The following is a 21,526-nucleotide window of genomic DNA, read 5'->3' as shown; positions in this document are numbered from 1 at the left end:
ACCTGTAGATAGATTTTTTGTTGGTTTTCAAAATATTTATTTTATGCATGAAACCAGCAATATCATATAAAAATATTACTGGCCAAATATATATACTTTTCCTTTATTTGTCTTCTGATATAAACAAGTAAAATATAACATTTGCCTAACGCAAAAATAAAAATGCATAAGATAATATTAAATTTATATTTAAACTTATAAAAATCACTTCAAAGACGCCGAGTTAATGACGGGTAGAACTTTAATTCCATCCCTGTTCACGACAGTGACTTGGAAGTTTGGCAGACTGACAAACAAACGCTTGTGTACCTCCTGCACACATTTCTTGAGTATCTCATATGCTTCCTCCTCGGTTGCATCTGAAATTTAACATCAGAAATTACTAAATCCTCTCAAAGTAATGTATGTATCTTTATAAAAAGAATAAACACATATTCATCAACCATTTTTATATCAATGTTAAATAAATAATGTCTTCTTAAGGCATTTGATGGACTGTTAGATGTATTGCATCCCACCACGCACTAATGTCTGTTTAAATTTCATAAGAAGACATTTATTATTAAATCCTGCTCTAGAGGTCTGTCAAATGGCTAACGGACTGTTAATCTATATTCTATTGTATTGTCAAAACTCAAATGTCCAACCCCACCCCTGATTTTTTGTTAATTTTTCATCATTCGACACAAATATTTTGACAGACAATCACATTTTTGTAGGTTCGTTAGTAAATGCCTTGTTTAGATTTAACAAACAGAGTTTGGTGAAACTGGGTCTAAAACTATAATTATTTATATATGAACTAAGAGTTGTGCGAAAAGTACTCTTTAAGTAATTATTTTACAACTTAATTATGAAATTGTACACAACTACTGAAAAGACTCAAAAATGTTCACAATTTTTAATAATTAACATTTAGTTTTTTAAATTTATTTCTAAACTGTAATGTAACAAAAATTACCTTTTTTATGATAGCGATCCATTATACTCAAACTCAAATAACCACCAAAGCCATGAGCTGCGAAGGGAACCTTCATACTAGAAGCCAAGTAATCCATAAAGTATAGCTCGGGACCATTCTCTTTATCATAGCCGCCCATCAACAAGTTGACAAAGTAGGGCGTCTGAAATAATAACGACAGATATATATTGTTGGGGAAAATGTCAATAACTTTTTGTTTGTATCAATTGTCTCTGTATGTAGAGTTAAAAAATCTCACACTGCTACGAAGGTATTCTGCTAGATTTCTTCTGGTAAAGTTTGCAGCAGCAGAAGGTCCTAATTCGTATCCATTTCGCATTTTATACAACTGAATGTTTTTCGCAATGTACTCGGCAAACTGATTCGTATCTCCCGAATCCCCAATTACACCCATCACCAGCTTGTCAGATATTTTGTAAATCTTCTCTTCATCTAAAAGAAAAAAAGGCATATTTAATTCAATATATTTTTTAAATACGATCAAGATGAAAACGAAGATGAACTGAAAACTTACCGTCTTTCATTACCATAATACTATGGCTATTGCTTTGATCGGCTGCTATCATAACAAAATCATTGCACTGAATACCCAACAAACATTGCAGGTTGATATTAGACATGTTTAATGATAAATATTAAAATTATAGATGGAGATATATTGAATAATTATTTGCCGCAAAGAATGACAATACAAAACTTATTTTAACCTCGAAACTTGTCAAATCACCGAAGGTATACAGATAAAAAATAATGTTTTATACTTTTTTACCTGTGTTTTTTTGTGGCCATTTATTTATAATAGTTACGATAATTTTATTAATTTGATAAGTAACAAATAACAAATTAGTATATTTCTAATTATTTTTTAGGGCCCGATTGATTTTGAGTTCCTTAATAGAATTTTCTGTTACAATTTAAACCTTACGAACTCTTCAGAATTCACTGTTGACATTTCGGATTCGTAGGTTATTTTGCATTTGAAACAACCTATAAAGGAAGGATCATGACAAAAAATTCTGAAGGAATTTGATTCAAGTAATAATATACAAATTATGGTCTATATAATATAACATAAATAAAAATGTTTAAGAAAATAGCTGTAGGCATTTCAGGCGGTGTTGATAGTTCAGTCGCTGCTTTATTACTGAAAAGAGCAAGTTGGTATTTTTTATGGTTTTAAAATATAGTAATCATTATATCGTATCTATAAAAAAATTCCTGTTGTATGTAACATTTCAGATTATAAAGTGGAAGGAGTATTCATGCGAAATTGGGATAGCAATTACGAAGTTGGAAGCTGTTCTGATGAAAAAGACTTTGAAGATGCGTCATTCGTGTGCCGTAAGCTTGATATTCCTTTGCATAGAGTTCACTTCATAAAAGAATATTGGAATGATGTCTTCACAGTTCTTCTTAAGGAATATGAAACTGGTTTAACACCAAACCCAGATATACTGTGCAACAGATACATTAAATTTGATAGTTTCTTTGAACATTGCAGGAATAATTTAGGGGTTGATGCTATAGCAACTGGTCATTATGCTAATACATCATTTGGACCTTTCTTAGAGAATTATTTGGAAAATGAAGGTGTTTATTCTATTAAGAAATGGATATTCAATTGTTTCTATTGAACATACTTTAATACAGATGTATATATTTTTTCAGGTGTTAAATTGCTCCGTCCAGTAGATAAACACAAAGATCAAACATTTTTCCTGTCACAAGTTAAGCAATTCTCACTAAGGAAATGTATGTTCCCAATAGCGAATCTAATGAAAAGTGAAGTCAGAGACCTAGCAAGGAAAGAAGGTTTATTGCCAGTTGCCGACAAAAAAGATAGCACTGGTATTTGTTTTATTGGAAAAAGAAGATTTAAAGACTTTATTGATGATGTTAGTTTTGAAATGATTAAAACTTTTATTTTTTTATATATACATGATATAAAATCGTTGTCTCATTGATATTTTGTATTCAATTATTTGTCTTTTTAGTATATACAAGCGAGGAAAGGAAATTTCATTGATATAGATACTGGACAGGTAGTAGGGGAACATAGTGGTATTCATAAGTGGACGGTCGGCCAAAGATGTAATTTAGCTAATTGGAGACATGCTTATTTTATATATAAAAAGGATTTGGACACTAATAATATATATGTAGTAAGTATCCATATGTCACTAATTGTTTCATTTCTTCTGAATTTATTTCTGAAAAATATTTGTTAAGCAAATGACTATAAAAGAATTTTATTGACTGTCACATATTTAAAATGTGTATGATTGAAATCTAGCATTTATTTGCACAGATTTCAAAATAACAGTATATAAAAATGTTGTCAAAATATGCAAAAATATTTAATATTTATCTATCACTCATTTCTAAATATACAGCAATAAATAAATAAAATAAATACATCATTTCAAATAAGGTTTATTAAAAAAAGAAAATAATGAAAAATAAATATTTAGTAGAGAAAAAAAAATGATAATCATTAATAAAATTTATAATAACTAAATTTAGTTATAATGTTATGCTTTTATTATTACTATTGTACATGGATGCTTTTATCCATTTTAGTTTGATTCCCTTAATTATTTCTTCAAGGAGACTAGTCATTTCCATACTTAACTCTTATGCCATTAACATTATTTTACAATAATATTTTTTCAGTTTTATCTTATATTTAAATATTTAAGCTTCTATTCCATCAATCTCTCATTTATTCCACACACTATGAAGTAATAAAATGATTTAAATAAATACCGAAAACTACAAATTATCTTTTTTACTTTAGTGTCGACAAAAATTTTGTTGAAATTATATATAGAATTGAAACTAAGATACTAACAAATTTTTGTTAATCATTAATAATTATCACTATTTCTAATATCATTTACCAATTTTCTAAAAATTAACTCAGAATTTATAAAGTTTAAATGCTTTCAGGTATCTGGTACTAGCCATCCAGCACTGTGGAACAATATCTGTATATCTGACAAACCTCATTGGATAAATGAAGTACCTCAGGAACTAAATGATAACAATGTACTGAATTGTACATTCAGATTTCAACATACCAAACCTCTAGAACCTTGTAGGATCGTAAATAATCCTGAAGGATTGACTATTATATTAAATAACAGTCTAAGAGCCCTGACAGAGGGCCAGTTTGCTTGTTTCTACAGAGGTGATGAATGCCTCGGAAGTGCTAAAATAAAACATGTTTGTCATAACCTAGTGTACTAAAATTATTAATAAAAAAACAATTTACACTTTAAAATGTTTCTTTTATTTTCCCCCGAAACAAAAAATATTAACAGTTCCGGAATCTTCACATTTATTTTTAGATTGTTTCTGATGTAGATTTAAAATGATATCCTGATTGATTCACACAAACGATATTTTAGTTGGTGCAGTGATATTTGTTCATTTAATTATTTCAAATTTCATTTATATATAATATAAATAAATTATTGCAAAGGACATTCAAGTGGTTAAGAATAATGTATTGGCTCTTAAGTTTTTTATTACACAAAAGATGTGATTATTGAAACATTATTTATATGAGCGTGAATTACTGTATCCAAATAGTAAATAAATAGAATTTTACTTGATGGTCAATATATAGTCCCACAAAGAATATGTTGGTAGATAGAAAATTTAAAATAAAAAATGTTGAAAATGGTTTCTATGATTATTAAAACAAACAATTTTTTTTATATTTTTTGAGTTTTCCTAAAAGAATTTTGATCCTTCTTAAATTTGGCTTTATAAAATCTGACAAACATAATAATCATTGTATTTATGCCTTTCTTCCTTGCCTTCCCAGTACGGAGCAACATCCTATGACACTTAATGTCCCCTGAAAAATGAATGACATTTTCTTAATGTCATAAGCTGGACTTTAACTATAATTGACATTTGTTTTCTAAACAACCGGGATATTAATAATTTTATTATCCCAAACAATATAGTGAGTTTAAAAAAGTAAAAATGATCTAAATTAAAACAAACTCTAATGTAATTATTAAAAGTAAGTGTTCGTGTTAATCTCGAATAATTAAAAGCCAAAGAAAGATCAGTATGTGAACCGTGATGTTTTCTTAATTAAAGTGGGAAATGTCTGTTCCACCAGTAGACTTTACAGTGCCACCTCCTCCTTTTAGTCTGCCTCCACCAAGAGCGTCAATCCCCAGTGGCAGCAATCATGTCCCAGTATATAACCAACATCCACCTTACTTTCCATCCTTTCAAGGCATGCTTCCACCACCATCTCCAGGACCGTCTAATTATGGCATGCCCACACCATCAACTTCAAATACTTCTTATAACACACAAGCCTCAGCCAGTCTGAATCAACAATATTATGGTTCATCAAACTATTCATATCAAGATAGAAATTACCACCAACCAAGACAACAACCACATAGATGGACTGGTTACAACAAATCTTTACCTTCAGAGCCTTCTACTAGCAATTATAATAATGCAAGAAGTAATGTGTCACATTATGATAAACCTAGCACTAGCATGTCACGTTATGGTGAACCAAGTACAAGTGTGTCACGTTATGATAGACCAAGTACTAGTATGTCAAATTATGATAAACCAAGTACAAGTACATCTCATTATGATAAACCAAGTACAAGCACATCATGTCACGATAAACCAAGTACTAGCACATTACATGATAGGCCAAGTACTAGTGTGTCACATGATGACTATTACAAAAAACCAAGAGATGTTACTGGTGAAAGGACATACAGTAATAGATCAAGGGATAGTCTATCCAGTTCCAGACATCAAAATGAGCCAAGTCGTAGTTATGACAGGGAAAGTAGGGAAAGGGACAGACCGAGGTACAGACGATCTAGGAGTCCCAGCCATAGTCACAGCTACTATGACAGAAGTCCGTCTCGGCATCGAGAAAGAGACAATCGCTATACCGATGACAGACATAGATATGATTATAAGAAAAGAGATTACCGATCCAAAAGTCCAAGTTATAGGGATCGTAGAAGTCACAGTCGTGCATATGACAGCCAAGATGGGAGGTCTAGATCTTATTACCGTGAATCTCATTCACGTAGTCGAACCAGGGAAGTCTCACCTCGATCTAGAAGCACAACTTCAAAACCTTTGACGGATCGAGAAAAAATTCTCAACGATTATAGGTATGTCTTGTCTTCCTATTACTATAATATAATTTTTTAGAACTTATTTTCAAAAACTAAATGTTTCTTCTAGGAAGAACTATTGTAGGACTTCTGAGGATTTGATAAAAAAAATGGAACAGTGGTCAAAGGAGCATAATTCTGATGACGAAGAAGTGAGTAGTGCGGTCAGTTTTAAACAAATCATTTGTATTTATGGACATCAAAAACCAAACACTGTTCTTAATTTACCAGCAGAGCTATATGTTTCATTATTTTGCATAACTTACAGTCACCTAAAATGTGGTATAGGAGCTCTCCCGCGGAATTGTATTACAAACCTGGCGAGAACAATGTGGGAGTAGAACAAACATCGAAATTACAAAAGATATGTGAAACGTTCTTCAAAACGCTCATTGAAAGAGGTAGGAATGCGAGACCAGAGGTCGATGAACTACCACCTATGAAGCCTTTGAAGGCTAAGATATGCAAGCATAAAGGTAAGGTATCTTTAAATGTTATTTTATCGTTTGTCGTATTATCTTTTTGTTCATTATCTGATGTTTCTCAGCAGATGGTGCTAGTTCATCATCTTCAGAGAGTGATGGAAGTATCGATGAAGACGGTCTTCAGGGTTACACCGATATTATAATGATGGAATTACAAAGAAAACAGAGTCATCCAAGGAGACTTCACCCAGAATTATGGTATGTTCATTAACTGATTTAAAAATATTAATTTTAGCAGTTTTTGAGTTAATTGTTAATGGTATCAGTAAAACTCATACAATATTGTGAATTATAGTGAAACTTGCACTCAAATAAACAAAACAAAAGGTCAAGTTATATTCTGTAATGAGCACTCTAAAGTTTATTTTATTCCATTACTCCATCACACGGTATGTAAATTTAGGCAATATTGTTTTTTTTTTCATCCAAAAATTACTAGTTAAATAAATTCAAAAATATCTATAGTACATTAAGAGTTAGGCATAAAAAAGTACTTTACGAGTCTTTAAAAATAACTGTGCCAGTATTACGTAAATAAGAAATTTCAAAAAGAAAACTAATTTAGTGTATTACGGTCAAAAAGTAATCACGGTTCCACACACTTACGACTATAACGTAACTGATTTGTACAATTTTAATACGTGGAATATCTAGAACAGATACTATTTACCTTGATTGATTTGTTTTTAACGTAATACTTATAAGGCTATGCAGAAGTCTTAATCTTCGCGACATATCAGTTTATTACGTGTCATATTATCATCAGGTTCAACAACAGCGGTGAGATGAACGGTGGTCCGTTGTGCCGTTGTAGCGTCCGAGCTCGCAGACAGGGGATCAGGCACGGAGTATACGCCGAAGAAGAAAAGTTCAAAAAATGTGTCCCGACAGCAAGTAACATCGAGAAACTGTTTCACTACCGGTGAGATGTCATACACATAACCTGCTTATTCATTGCCCGCGACTTTGTCCGCGTTGTGACTTGTCTTATACATTGTGTTCAGAGAGAAGTGATAATTATATGTAATTAGTTCAATATGTACGTCAACCAACAGTCAGCGTCATCTGTCGTCTGTGTCGCGTGACTTCGTATAACTTTTACGATGTGTTCCTGAACATTGAGAGTAAAGGATAAATTTTACAGGAAAGTTTCATCAAAATCTGTTCAGTAAATTTTATGTAAAAGAGCAACAAACATCCGAACATCCGTGCGCGCTCGCAAACTTTCACGATTATAATAGGAGTAGGTCACGTAGAAGGGTTTAGGGTTTTTTTCATATTATATTCAAGGATTAATGTCAGGCAATATTAAAGTTTATAATTCCCAGATACTTTGTAATGGATAAAAGAATTGAATTTCCCATATTTCCTTAGTTAATTTATTTAAACGGACTGTTCTTTGTGAAGCTACATCTCTTATACATCGCGCATGCTGAACAACGTTCGTGAGTAATGTTCAATAAAATTATCAATAAATATTTTTGTTTAGTATTACAGTGTCGCCACCAACAAACTTTCTCATTAAAGCACCTACAATCATCGGTCATGATGAGCACGAATTCCTATTTTCCGGTTTCTCAATGTTCTCCCACTACAAGTTGGCTAAACTACCTAAATGTAAGGTGATAAGGTTCAATATTGAATACACCATACTGTATGTCGAAGAACCGGCGCCTCAAAACTTTACAATACAGGAATTGGAACTGTTTGGTGAATATTTTTAATTAAAATTACGGTTCTAAATGTATTTTACTTTGATTGTGTGTAACCGGTACGTATTTTCTTCTAGAGGAATTTCTGTTCACTGAATTATTGGAATTGGTCGACCTAGACCTTGGCAAGGCCACAGAAGATTCGTGTTCTCAATTCCACTTCATGCCGCGGTTCGTCAGATACCTGCCGGAAGGTGGATGCGAGGTGGGGGAAAAATAGAAAACATGTTTACTACATAATTAATGAGAAAAGATATCTTTTACAATTACAGGAATGATATGGAATAATGATCTACTAAATATTTACCATATTATTTATTCATGTACTTCTATGTACGGTATAATTATTAATAGTAATTATCTTTACAGGTGCTGTCAATGTGTGAAGTCCTCAAATACTTGATATCCGAGAGCGGTCTCCTGGTACCTCCTGATATGTTGCATGACTTCCACAGTATGGAGCACTATAGCTGGCAGAAGTTCGTTGATAGGATCAAAGGTTGGTGGTGGAAGTTGATTAGGATTACATATGTCCCTATTATGTTATTGCTGTAAGCTATTGTTTTATAGTGATTTTTGAGATGTGTTCCTGAATTTTACGAAATTCTCGTGGGGTTTTTTATTTGTTACAACACTACCGTCCTTAACAGATAGGATAGTATAAGGTTACTGTATGTTTACGGGGCATGTTCAAAAGTTAACAACACCGTACATAGCTAATATCAGAAAATTTTTGCTCAATAATTGATCCTACAATATTTCAATAGATCTTACAGTATACTAATATTTTGACAAGAACAATGTCCCATAATATCCCAAAAACCTCTAAATACCTATCACCTTTGTTAAATTTCAGGTATGATAGTGACGTATCCTGGTAAGAAGCCGTGTTCCGTGCGCGTGGATCAACTGGATCGCAGTCCACCAGCCAGTGACCCCTCACACAGGAACTACTACCCTGAGATCGTGCACTTTGGTATACGACCGCCGCAGCTCAGCTACGCTGGAAACCCGGAGTGAGTGAAAGCGAGAGAGAGAAAGAGAAAGCAATCATGTTTTTTCTTTCTCTATACTCTTCTATTTTTAAAATTTATTAATGACTAAGCTAGAGTTTATATTCTGTTATACTTAGTGTGTTTAAAATTTCAGATATCAAAAGGCATGGCGTTTCTACGTGAAATATCGTCATCTAATAGCAAATATGGCGAAACCTTCGTACAAGGAACGTCAGAAGCTGATCGCCAAGGAGGCCAAGTTACAGGAGATGAGGACTCAGAGTAAGATGAAGAGAGACGTCACAGTGGCCATATCATCAGAAGGATTCCATACAACCGGACTCATGTGTGATATTGTACAGGTACTGAATAAAATATTATAATAAATCAGGAATACCCTCATAGAAATTGTACCTATAATTACTAAATACCTACCACAAAGGCCTATTGGTTATAAATCCAGTTCCTATGCATTATTTGACTGGTACCATGAATAGTTATATATGTAAAATTTTGGTAATTGCAAAATTCTGAACGGAAGCCGTGATTAATAAGAAATCAGAAAATATGCATTTATCAACCATGTTATTCCAAACATACGTATTGGAGCTTCGAGTTTTATATATAATAAAACATAGCCAATGAGTAATTATATATACATATATATATATAATATTTTTAATTATAACTATAGTTAATTTGGTTTACAGCACGCCATGTTGATTCCGGTACTAGTAAGACATCTTCGTTTCCATAAGTCACTGGAGAGTCTGGAGAAGAAAATAGGTTACACGTTCAAACAGAAAATGCTTCTGCAAACGGCGCTGACGCACCCCTCGTATAGGGAGAATTTTGGCACAAATCCCGACCACGCTAGGAACAGTTTGACGAACTGCGGGATAAGACAGCCGGAGTACGGTGATAGAAGAATACACTATACTAGAAAGAAGGGTACCTACCTTATACTATATACTATCCTAGATATTTCTTATATACTACAAATATGAAAATCTCACTTTCTGGATCACTTTGTATACTTATTGTAGACACAGCCAACAAAATACACCGAATTTAATATTAAGCTAAATTAACGTCTCATTTTTGGGACAGAATCATATAATATATTTTCGTTTATTTTAACACAATTAATAATGTTGCAGGCATCGTGACCCTCATCAACATAATGTCGAGGTTCGGCAAGCACAGCGAGACCGAGTCCGAGATCAAACACAACGAGCGGCTCGAGTTCCTCGGAGACGCCGTGGTAGAGTTCATATCTTCCATACACCTGTTCAAAATGTTCCCCGGACTGGCCGAGGGCGGACTCGCCACCTACAGGGCTTCCATAGTACAGAACCAACACTTGGCTCAACTGGCTAAGGTACATATAAGTACATACATACATACATATATATATATATATATATATGTATGTATGTACTATTCAAGTTGATTACAATTCAAATCCGAATTTTACAAGAATCCATGGATATTTCGATAACTGTTTGTCTACGTGACTGTAGCTGGTGGAGTTATTGACGTTGACAGCGTCCCCGGGAGGGGATAGTGGTTGATCTTTTACGTGAAACATACTGATCGGATATTGATGAAAGTTTCTTATAATGTATCTTGAACTCCATATAACACACAGGCTGTAGTATACCTTATATGAGTCCATGAGCCTAGACTAAGCGATTAATATCTCCATATTTTTTTCTCTCAGAACACTGCCTATCATTTACTTTATAATAGTATTTTTTTAACATTTATATTCTTTTTTGACAGAATATTGGTTTGGAGCACTACATGTTGTACGCCCACGGGTCAGACTTGTGTCGCGAAGTCGTCATGAGACACGCGATGGCTAACTGCTTCGAAGCTCTCATGGGAGCGCTTTTCCTTGACGCGGGAATCGAGGTATGACACTATCTGGTTCATTGTCATTTACAAATACCCTTCGAATATCGTATACATATCCTATATACATATATTTAGTTTGTTCACTTTTACGCGGGGAAATATTTGCGCGCGCTATTTGTGCATTGTATCCTAGTAAATTGAATTTAAGTTGTTTGAGATCATAGTTGGTTAACACTCTTTAAGACAAGTCTGCTCCGGTTAAGGTTTGATTTGTTATATAAAAGTTGTAGGTTTCTATGACAACTATACTTTTTAATAATTTAGTTAGTATCTTATATATATATATATATGAGTCTTTCTGTGTAACAGGTGACGGATAGAGTATTCGGTCTGGCGTTATGGTATCATGAGCCGGAGCTGTTGGAGGTGTGGTGTAAGGAGAGACCTCACCCGCTACAAGACCAAGAGCCGCTCGGGGACAGGAAATATATCAAAGATTTCGAGTTCCTACAGAAGTTGACCAAGTTTGAGGACTCCATAGGTATGAAGATGAACTATATTACTGTAACTTATTAATAGCGAGTTTTTTTATATTTTTTGAGAAATATATTCTGTTAAAATCTTTATATATTTATTAATCATGTGATAATATTAAGTTTAATCAATTATTTTGCGTTAAATTTCTAAATAAATTATCAATTTCTGTTTTTTATTCAAAATAGGTAATTATTTTGAAATACAAATATTATATTCGAGGTTTGTCTTAAAATTTTATTAAACATCACTATTAATAATATTTTTTCCCACAGAGACAAATTAAATACATACATATATAAAAAATTCTTTACAACACTCATTCACTCATTTAATTTAATATCAATCTAATAACTTATTAAAAGCTTTTTAAAAAAATGTATTCTATTCTCCAAACTCATGAGCTCTCTTTTCCAAGTTGATTAAGTTAGTTATTTGCAGGCGTACAATTCAAACACATCCGTCTCTTGGCGCGCGCGTTCACGGACCGGTCCGTGGGCTTCACTCACCTGACGCTAGGCTCCAACCAGAGGCTGGAGTTCCTCGGAGACACCGTGCTGCAGCTGGTGGTGTCGGAGAGACTCTACAAGTACTTCCCTGATCATCACGAGGGACATCTGTCGGTGAGGGAACATACTATACATATATTCAAACTACCCTACTTTTATTTTGTATCATTATTAAGTTAAATTTAATGAGTAGACAGTGATTAACTGTTCGGCTCGACGGTATATGGGATGACAATGGTATCCCAGTAAAGTAAGTCATATAAACAAAAATAAAGCAAGAAATTTAAGTATTCAAATTATATGTGAAAGTATGATAGTGTACGGAACGGATGCGAGAAATACCGGATGCCTAACATTATTAATACACATTTAAATTGTCTATGGTTTCGGATTTTTAATTTAAATTTCTATAATTCCACCCCGTCCGCTGATGATCGCGGTTGAGTTAAAAACAATGTTTAAATAACCGGGTCAAATCTCAAGACAATAGTCTTATGTATGACTTATGAATGAGGTTATCTGTTCGTTAATTAACAGCTATGTAACGCCTTCCCCAGCTCCTCCGATCGTCTCTCGTCAACAACCGCACTCAGTCCATGGTGTGTGACGACCTTAATATGTCTGAATACGCGATCTACAACAACCCCAAGGCCAAACCCACCACCAAGAAACATAAGGCGGACCTGCTGGAAGCGTTCCTCGGGGCCTTGTACATTGATAAGGTGATATAGCTCATAACCATAGAGCCTATTTTAAACAATAATTAATAAATTAATACAATTTCGTTAATATATTTTTATGCATATCAAAAATATTTGTCTTCCTAAACAGGTTGCAAAGTATTCGTTAAATAGGTATTACAGAAATTATTTATTAGAGAAATTTGAAATGTTGGTGTTGCTATACGTAAATTATATATTATTAATAAAGAACATGTGTTTGTTACTAGATCATACAAATTGTTTTTAAGCTATAAACATTTTAAATTTAACAGAGTCTAACAAAATATACATAGAATCTAGAATGCTGTAAACTAAATTCTGTAAAGATTTTGGTTACGTAGAGAGAGGAGCTCGGACGGTGGAGGTGAGCGTTTAACGCGCGTTAGTTAGGGGCCCCTTAAACCTACACCTGGGTCGCGAGTCCCAGGCACTGTTGAAGCTCCTCTCCCGGCAACGCGATGGACCCGGCGCCCGCACGGTGAATCCATGGAATGCTGAGAGGTTTCGTGTCTGTATATTATACAGAAGTAATGTATGAAATGTTCCAGAACCTGGAGTACTGCCAGGTGTTCTGTAACGCGTGCCTGTTCCCGAGACTCCAGGAGTTCATCATGAACCAGGACTGGAACGACCCCAAGTCCAAGCTGCAGCAGTGCTGTCTCACACTCCGCTCCGTGGAGGGAGGGGAGCCTGACATACCTGTCTATAAGTATGGTTATACGTTATATATAACCTACGATAATTTGGAAACTATAAAGACTATTTTCGAAAGTGAAAACTTAAAAATAATTGTGTGTGTTATTATTAGTTAATATTAATAATAATTCCGTAACAAAAAAAAATTGGTGCTCTGTTCTATATTTAAAATTTACTCGAAGTAACTAAGTAAGTAATACGAGGTATTCTCTACCATCGTACAGTTATAGAAAAACCTTCTTCTATGTTATCACGAATTAAATAATCAACTAATTAGTTCAAGGTTTATATAATACATGAAGAAACTACAAGCAACGTAAATAATTACATATGTTTCGAACTCGCCAAATTCATATGGTGTTGCCATAATAAAAACATTGATAATAATTAATAATTTCCGATGCTTTCTTGCACTATTGATATTTTTATCCTATTTATCATAAAAAATAGTTTTCATTATATAACTGTCTAGTGTTACATTACATGACGTGTATCACAGGGTGATAGAGTGTTTGGGCCCAACGAACACTCGCGTGTACACCGTGGGCGTGTATTTCCGCGGATCTCGCCTCGCCGCGGCCCGCGGACACTCTATACAGGAGGCGGAAATGAATGCCGCTGAAGAAGCTCTGAACTCAGCACAGGGTTAGTTTCAATTAAATTATTTATTTTTCTGCTGTCCGTGTCCGTGACTGTAGTAATATTGAGCTCATACTTGGAATTAATGTATGGACCCGACGAGGATTTCAACTCGCAATTGGTGTATTGATAATTTTAATAATTAAAATACACATCTAATAGATTTTATAATATTATTTTCAGAATTATTCCCTCAACTGGACCACCAAAAACGTGTGATAGCGAAGAGCATGAGGAAAAAGAAGAACAAATTCAACGACCGCGCGAATCAGACGCAGATAGAGGCTGTTCTTAAGAGGAAACGTATGGAGGAGGTCGTCCCCAAGGCGTACCAGCCCGGCGGGCTGGAGGAGGAGCAGTCGGACGAGAGCGTCCATGAAGCCTCGGATACGGAAATACCGGAGGATAGAAACTCAAATGACGATTCCGGTTTAGACAGCGACTCGGAAGTGACGAATGATAATCTAGAGAACGTTCAGGTCAGCAGTCTCCTGAGCGACATGGAGAAGATGAAGGCGGACCTGATCAGGCGAAACGAATACGACAAGCTCAAGGAGAAGTGCAAGAGATCGGACTCCGACGACGATTAGTATAAGCGGAAACCTATTTTAAGATTATTTCCTATATGTGTTTTTTTTTGTGCTTTGTGTAAATTCTTTCCTATCGCTGTTCGAACATATTAAATATGTAAAGCTTTCGATGTGTCAAGTATGAATGGTTCTAGGTAACGGATCTCTTGAAATAAAATGCATTTCATTAATACCTACCAGTAGAATAAACTTGGTGTCCAAATAGTGACGTCTTATTTCCTCCTTGACTATCTTCTTAGTATTTTTTTTATAATTTCCCCTTATTGTGTTGTCAGCGATTAACTATTGATAAAGAACAGGATTCCTGTTCTCAATAGTATTGCGACGGTTTAGTCCAAAAACGAGGTTACCACAGCTGAGTTCTTCATTGGACTGTATTTATTTGAATTGCACCCTACTAAGCTTAATATATACATGTTTCAAAAATTGTATGTCCACGTGTACGGTAATTTTTTTTATTTCAAACACAAATAAAGGCAATACCAGATAGAAAAAAAAGACAAAACCCGGCGTCAAAACTAGAATCAACTTTTCCCACAGAACAATAAATATGTTTGTTACAAATTTATTCTATACGTCGTAATTACAAACATTATTCTAACTTCCAAGGCTTTAAGAGCTCTTATTAAATTGCTAAATTATAGGATAAAATTTTTTTAAACCAATAAAAAATTCAGCGGTTGCTGTTGTACTTAACATTATATTTTTTTTTGTAGATAATAATTGAATAGGTTTTTTAATAATAAAAAATTAAGTGAATTATAATATATTCAACACAACACCAGGCAACACAACGTGAAGGCTATGGGGCCTTTTATCTTCCCGGCGCGGAGTGTCAGCCATTGCTTCTGGTTGGGGACGTACATCTCAGCCGGCATGAGCTGTTCAGGAGTGTCTGTTTCTATGGAAGAAAAATTAAGTTTAATCTAGTTTTAAGTAGCGCAACTAAAAGTTTCCATTAAAATAATAAAATTTATTTTTGAAAGTTTTAATTATGTATTAATTTAGGTTCAAATATCGCAAAAAGTAATGCTAATGAGCGTTATAATAAGTTAGGTCGGAATACCGTCTTTTTTAATCTTCGCAGACTGCATTGTGGATTCCTGCATGGATATCAAGTCGCCAGGCGCATGTAGCAACAATCTTCCGACACCTTCACATCGCCTATAAAAACACACAAGTCAACCATTCACACTTCTTCCACAATCTCGATATGTTTCTTATTATGTATTTCCTATCCATAACTTAAGGGAAAAGAGAGTATTAGGTAATGAACATATTTTTTTTTCAAAGCAACTTCCAGGGCTTTATGTAACATGTTTCGCATATTTAAAATAAACCTATAAATATTTTATTTTATTCTTTTCAAAGAGATCTCCCGAGTATATTATGGAATTTAATAACAAGTACCTTAAGACCTCATTTTGCAACATATGTTTTTTAGCAGCTGGTGAAAGATGTGTGCAGTCATTCAGCCAGATGCGAACCTCGTTAAAGTCAACTAATAGTTGGGATGCGGCTTCTTTTCTACAAATAATAATTACAATTTTGGAAAATGTGTCCATTAACTTAATAATAATTTTTGGATTAATACGCGTTATGTTATTATTTTTAAAACTACATAGTCCCGACGTTTCGGTTACTATGCAGCAACCGTGATCACAGACATGAGACAGACGTGATCTCGTATCGTAAAATATTAGTTTCATTTAAATGTCTTAGCTCTAATATCAAGTGTGAAGAAAATATTTCATATATTACGGGACGACATCTCGTCAGCCCTTGATCACGTTTGCTGCATAGTAACCGAAACGTCGAGACTATGTAGTTTTAACCAAAAATAAAGCACGCGTACTAAATCCGAAAAATATTAGTTTCATTTAAATGAATAAAACTCGCGAAAGTTCTAGATCTAATAACAAGTGTGAAGAAAATATTTCATAGTAACTCACGTAAATTTGACTTTAGCTACATAAATATGATGCAGCCAGGACTCGCACATTAATCGTAGAACCATATTAAGCATTGCCGTATCCTGCGTAGCCTTAACAACCGGTAACAACATTTTATCTAAAACCATAATTATTATAACATTTTAGTCGTTTTTGTTAGTAGGTTAAAACATGCAAGTTATTTCCTTATCTTAGCTGAAGTCAGATATGAAAATTTCTCATAATCAATTAAGTTTAAACGTCCATTTTGACTTTTTTCTTCCTTTCATGTTTTTTGAAAGGAAGAAAAAATAATCTTTTCTTCCTTTCGTGCAAAAAAATCGTTTTGAATGTAAATTTAAATAAAATTCGTATACCTAAAAATTCGTGTACGTATATAGAATAAGCAGTATCCGGTTGAGTTATCCTCCGCCACTCGGCGTTGCTCGGAAATATCATAGTTAGGTGGGCTAGACTTATTGTAGCGCAGACAGACGACAATACAAGAGTTACCTCGTCATTGGCTTCCTAAAAATATGCTTAAATTAAATTAACTTAAATTTAAATCAAAATGCCTTTTAATCCTCTATGAACCTGCCTTTAACTTCTGTATATTAACTTTCACTTCCGAAACGAGCTTTTCTCTCATTTTAGCGCACACGTTCTCGTGAACTCCAATCTTACCTGGCACAACATTAGGAATCTTTAAAACACAGTTAACTACATATAACAAGACAATGAAAGGAAAAACAGATAAGTATCTATAAATGAAGAGAAATTTTAAACATTACATGATTTAATTATTATAAACGTTATACTTAATAACACACCGGCCTCGATAGTTTCCGTGTGATCTGCGAATCTCAAGTTGACCAGTTGTTCTAGACACGTCCGCATGTCGTTGTGGGCGACTCGCACGAAGTCATTCATCAGCCAGGAATTGGAGAGCCGACGGGTCTCCCTCATACACCACAGCCGATAAGTGTGAATTGAGTGATCTAATTGTTACATTCATATTATAACCTGCGTGACTTAACATTAAAAAAATAACAAATAAGAATTGCGATCGTAATTTTAGTTTCTAGATGTAACTAATAAACTTATATATCTCAAATAGGACAAAATAATGTTTTAAAAGCGATGCGTAATATTGATTAATGATTCGTTTGCAATAGTTACTCTAGAATTTAGAACAGCCTTTCCCAAAGTGGGCGATAGGGCCCGTTCATGTACACTGCGGGCCTAAAGGGGGGGCGATAAGAGACGAATAAAAAATGAGGGCAATATGTAGAAACCTGGGAGGTGATTTCTAATTTCATTTAGGTAGGATAAGTTAGAGATTTTTGAGAAGCTGAAAATATGAGGTCGCCAAAATAACTTTGGAAACTCCTGGTCTGGAACTACAGTCAAATAAATGTCAACATCTGTTTTATACTGACCCAGCCTGTGCAAAATTGGTATTTGTTCGACAATTGGTAAATCTTCTAGAGGCGCGCCCAAAATATAATCCCACGTGACTTCGCAGTGATTATTAAGAGTCACTAATTCTTGGAGCATTATAGCGAAATTAGCGCCTGACACGGTCGTCTAAAAAATAATAACGACTTAAAACGTGTGATATACTCGTTCTTTTTTTACTTTTGAATGAAAATTAATTACTTACTTCAGTAACGTAAACTGAAAGATTTGGCTTGTCTTGTAGCGATGTAGGATTAAGATTAGTAGTTAACGTAGCGCTGTGTAAAAATTGAAAGATAAATGAATTTGATACTTAAAAAAAAATACTACATTTGTAAAAAGTACACTGTACCCAAAATGCTTATCCCAAGAAGTCAAAGTCACGTGACATCCTAACGCGTCTGCTAATATTCTTAGAGATGATAATATTAATTCCGGAGTATCTATAACACGAACATAAATAAGAAAATAGTTTAATTGTCTTGCAATTAATAAAAAATGTTAATTTTTACTCACTGGTGTCGTTGAAGGTAGCAAATAACCACATTCGAAGATTTTGGCTTGTGTTCGGTGATCTAGGAAAAAAATTAACATAATTTATTGTGCTCACAACATCTCAATTAATGCTATCTAAAACACTACCTTGTAGCCAAAGGAAAGGAAGACCACCATAACACGATATGCTCAAGACAACTGCCAACGTCGCCCCATAACAGATTTTGATAATAATTCGTAACTTTTTGAGCAGCCTTTTTACTTACTTGTACTCTACCTGTACAATAAAAATATGTATATATTAATTAATTATTAAAGGCGTATCTAAAAACATACACAATCCTTTAAGAGGTGTATTTTTAAAACTTATAACTTTGTTTTTTTTTATTGCATACCAGATCTAAGTTTCTTGACACCTTTTGGTCCCAATAATAATGGAGACGTATTTGCAACGGTGTCCAAAAGTATTTCAATATAAATTTCTTCACTTTGCAGAATACTGTTAACATTTTCTGAAAGATAAATTTTAACCATCACTGACATCTATTTAATTTGATATTCCAGTAATTAATTTTAGTAAATTACCATCATTATTATAAACGTTATCCAACACACATTCATTTGTCAAAAGAGATGTATAAGGCACGTCCGCGTCGGAATTCTGAGGGTTCAATATTTCGGCAATTTTTTTGTGTCCGTTCTTCGGTTCTACAAGGCTCTGTGCTTGCTTCATTTTAGCTTTCTTGTTTTCAATGAAAGCCTGACGACGTTTAGCTAAACTGAGACGACGCGACGAAGAAGAGTTAGGTGGTGTAATGTGTTTTGTTAAAGTACTGAAATTGAATTGTATGTAACTTGTAACTTTCAGTGTGGTTATTTAGTCAAATAGTTTTACAAAAGTACATACTGGTATATTTCTAAACTTTCAGCACTGCTGGAACTAGAATGGATGTCATCATGGTGTTCTGGTTTATACATTAAAATGAAGCAGTTTATTAGTCGCTGGCAATTAATTTCTGTTCGACTCTTCACCAAAACCTAAATCCCAAAGTTCGTTATTCAAATGATAGCTTTATAGCAAATAAAATTAACAATCTACATACCTGGACTATTTTTGTTAGCGTTAGTGCTTTAGTTTCGCTAATAGTGTTGGGAAATGTGTTACTGCATATATTGAACTTGGCTGTGAATTTTTTATAACTTAAACCGATAAGATTATTATAGATATCAACTAAGCTGGAAAAATAAACGTATAAATTAGGGTAACTAATACATTAAGTTAAAAAAAAAATCTTTTAAGAGCCGCTCTCACCTTAAACAAGATTCAATCATTTTCCTTGTATCCTCTCTATGGAGACACGTTGATAATATTGTCATAATCAAGCTATGAATTGATTGCAGCAAAATAAATCGTCTGCTGCATAACATGTCGAAAGTATTATCATGTTTACTTATCATAAAGGTATTGTCTTTTTTTAACCTAGCCAACTTAGGATTTAGTTTGTAAAATGATTTAACTAGTTTATTTAGATATTCTATGATTTGATCTAAAACCTGCAAAATTTGACTGGTTAAATAATTAAGAAACACAACATAGTAAATTATTTAGACACTCAAAGTTTATATCTACCTGTATGCTGACAAGTTCCATAATATATCTACGATTGGTCAGGGAGTGATCATTATTTCCAATATATCCCTTCCATTTATTATCAGCTTCTAAGATGACTTTTGTCATAGCATAACAAACGATTTCCATTTCTTTCGAATGCCTGAACAGCTCCTCTTCGTCCGCAGTCTCTTCGCTTATCCATTTCTTGTTAGATATTTTCGATGAAGTCATAATAAATACATTGATATTTAAAAATATATAAAAAATATTTTTTTCTGTGACACTACTAGCTACTCGAAGTCATTATGAGGACTGTGGTGTTGTAGTATTCGGTGCAAATAAATCGATGTGTGGAGATATCGGTACCAGCTACCAGCTAACTTTAACATTAGCGTCTATGCTCTTGTAGGACAAGTCAGAATTGCTATCGTTAAAGTTTTATGGTTGTTCAACCTCGACCTTCTACAGTACACGGTAATTTTGACTAATTTGATGATTTAGACACGGCAATCTTTTACTTAGTATGAAATTTTTGCTAGGTATATTACAAATCCGATGTAAAACGAAGTCATAACAACAATGGTACTTTCTAAGAGTATATAGTACTCTAAAAAAAATAACCCGTGACGTACTTCTATGGTGATGATTCTTTGCACAATTTAGGTGCCCTTGTTATATTTGTGACAGACTAGTCTAAATATTTTTTTACTTCTAGGAAAATTTTAATCCAGTTAAAAAATTAATAGTTCCCCAATCAAGATTAACAGCACAGAAATTACGTCAAATATATTCAAAATTACGTGAAGACGGGATGATTAAAAAAAAAAATAATAATAGTCAGATTGTACAAGAAACAATTTATTTAAGAACAATAAATAAATGATACTATTCAACAAAATAATATGCTAACGATCCACACAACTGCGAAGCGGCGTTAGGAAGATAAAGTGTATCACAGTAAACAATTCATTGATATAATCACTATATGTACACTTATCCACAGCTACAAACCATTACTCGGTTCCTAGGTCTACTAATTTTTATGAAAAAAACACAAGAGTACAGTGAACAACATGTGTTATCGACAAAAACATCTGTAAAATAAAATCCTTTTGCATCGCTACTT

At 33.7% G+C, this 21,526-nt stretch overlaps 4 protein-coding genes across 7 annotated transcripts; 2 read left to right on the top strand and 2 right to left on the bottom strand.

Moving 5' to 3' along the window:
* Positions 1 to 172: 172 nt before the first annotated feature.
* LOC133318763 (proteasome subunit beta type-2-like) lies at positions 173 to 1,698 on the bottom strand. Its single transcript, XM_061520964.1, has 4 exons — positions 1,497 to 1,698; positions 1,221 to 1,414; positions 962 to 1,124; positions 173 to 359 (listed from the first exon to the last, which is right to left on the bottom strand). Exons 1-4 carry the CDS (start codon positions 1,600 to 1,602, stop codon positions 205 to 207), a joined length of 618 nt encoding a protein of 205 aa, XP_061376948.1. The 5' UTR covers positions 1,603 to 1,698; the 3' UTR covers positions 173 to 204.
* Positions 1,699 to 1,980: 282 nt separating this feature from the next.
* On the top strand, positions 1,981 to 4,265 carry LOC133318782 (mitochondrial tRNA-specific 2-thiouridylase 1-like). The gene is made up of 5 exons (XM_061521030.1): positions 1,981 to 2,139; positions 2,222 to 2,572; positions 2,651 to 2,877; positions 2,977 to 3,144; positions 3,932 to 4,265. Exons 1-5 carry the CDS (start codon positions 2,064 to 2,066, stop codon positions 4,229 to 4,231), a joined length of 1,122 nt encoding a protein of 373 aa, XP_061377014.1. The 5' UTR covers positions 1,981 to 2,063; the 3' UTR covers positions 4,232 to 4,265.
* A 623-nt stretch (positions 4,266 to 4,888) lies between these two features.
* Positions 4,889 to 15,106, top strand: LOC116770537 (ribonuclease 3). 4 transcript variants are annotated; one of them, XM_032662053.2, is made up of 19 exons: positions 4,889 to 6,159; positions 6,233 to 6,314; positions 6,431 to 6,638; positions 6,710 to 6,845; positions 7,414 to 7,569; positions 8,137 to 8,357; positions 8,437 to 8,564; positions 8,729 to 8,858; positions 9,216 to 9,375; positions 9,509 to 9,716; positions 10,065 to 10,305; positions 10,515 to 10,735; positions 11,140 to 11,271; positions 11,584 to 11,755; positions 12,190 to 12,371; positions 12,815 to 12,979; positions 13,528 to 13,688; positions 14,175 to 14,320; positions 14,498 to 15,106. In XM_032662053.2, the coding sequence occupies exons 1-19, from the start codon at positions 5,105 to 5,107 to the stop codon at positions 14,902 to 14,904; spliced, it is 4,311 nt and encodes a 1,436-aa protein (XP_032517944.2). In that variant the 5' UTR covers positions 4,889 to 5,104; the 3' UTR covers positions 14,905 to 15,106. The 4 variants fall into 4 exon arrangements, with proteins under 4 accessions (XP_032517944.2, XP_061376897.1, XP_032517942.2 ...); XM_061520913.1 differs by having other exon boundaries at positions 6,233 to 6,326; positions 6,713 to 6,845; XM_032662051.2 differs by having other exon boundaries at positions 6,233 to 6,326.
* Positions 15,107 to 15,654: 548 nt separating this feature from the next.
* Positions 15,655 to 20,708, bottom strand: LOC116770885 (uncharacterized). The gene is made up of 18 exons (XM_061521051.1): positions 20,419 to 20,708; positions 20,101 to 20,342; positions 19,892 to 20,024; positions 19,696 to 19,826; positions 19,374 to 19,621; positions 19,184 to 19,300; positions 18,936 to 19,065; positions 18,810 to 18,868; positions 18,646 to 18,736; positions 18,499 to 18,571; positions 18,275 to 18,422; positions 17,666 to 17,833; positions 17,430 to 17,519; positions 17,213 to 17,359; positions 16,857 to 16,974; positions 16,315 to 16,431; positions 15,971 to 16,068; positions 15,655 to 15,805 (listed from the first exon to the last, which is right to left on the bottom strand). The coding sequence occupies exons 1-18, from the start codon at positions 20,629 to 20,631 to the stop codon at positions 15,675 to 15,677; spliced, it is 2,454 nt and encodes an 817-aa protein (XP_061377035.1). The 5' UTR covers positions 20,632 to 20,708; the 3' UTR covers positions 15,655 to 15,674.
* Between the last annotated feature and the right edge of the window lie 818 nt (positions 20,709 to 21,526).

Source organism: Danaus plexippus, chromosome 7 (genome assembly GCF_018135715.1).
Source record: "Danaus plexippus chromosome 7, MEX_DaPlex, whole genome shotgun sequence".
NCBI classification, from domain to species: domain Eukaryota; kingdom Metazoa; phylum Arthropoda; class Insecta; order Lepidoptera; family Nymphalidae; genus Danaus; species Danaus plexippus.
The sequence above is the reverse complement of the archived record's forward strand: the minus strand, read 5'-3'. Positions and strand labels throughout refer to the sequence as shown.

Bases quoted from the DNA above. Each gene is read 5' to 3' on its own strand.
- LOC133318782 (XM_061521030.1), top strand. From the start codon at position 2,064: ATGTTTAAGAAAATAGCTGTAGGCATTTCAGGCGGTGTTGATAGTTCA. The intron at 2,878-2,976 runs GTTAGTTTTGAA...TTGTCTTTTTAG, and splicing joins TTAAAGACTTTATTGATGAT to TATATACAAGCGAGGAAAGG. The intron at 3,145-3,931 runs GTAAGTATCCAT...AAATGCTTTCAG, and splicing joins ACACTAATAATATATATGTA to GTATCTGGTACTAGCCATCC.
- LOC116770885 (XM_061521051.1), bottom strand. From the start codon at position 20,631: ATGACTTCATCGAAAATATCTAACAAGAAATGGATAAGCGAAGAGACT. The intron at 16,432-16,856 runs GTGAGTTACTAT...TATTATTTGTAG, and splicing joins GTAGCTAAAGTCAAATTTAC to AAAAGAAGCCGCATCCCAAC. The intron at 16,069-16,314 runs GTACTTGTTATT...GTGTTTTTATAG, and splicing joins TTGCAAAATGAGGTCTTAAG to GCGATGTGAAGGTGTCGGAA.
- LOC116770537 (XM_032662051.2), top strand. From the start codon at position 5,105: ATGTCTGTTCCACCAGTAGACTTTACAGTGCCACCTCCTCCTTTTAGT. The intron at 10,306-10,514 runs GTACCTACCTTA...ATAATGTTGCAG, and splicing joins ACACTATACTAGAAAGAAGG to GCATCGTGACCCTCATCAAC. The intron at 11,756-12,189 runs GTATGAAGATGA...AGTTATTTGCAG, and splicing joins CAAGTTTGAGGACTCCATAG to GCGTACAATTCAAACACATC.
- LOC133318763 (XM_061520964.1), bottom strand. From the start codon at position 1,602: ATGTCTAATATCAACCTGCAATGTTTGTTGGGTATTCAGTGCAATGAT. The intron at 1,415-1,496 runs GTAAGTTTTCAG...TTTTTCTTTTAG, and splicing joins TATTATGGTAATGAAAGACG to ATGAAGAGAAGATTTACAAA. The intron at 360-961 runs GTAATTTTTGTT...GTTAAATTTCAG, and splicing joins GGATCGCTATCATAAAAAAG to ATGCAACCGAGGAGGAAGCA.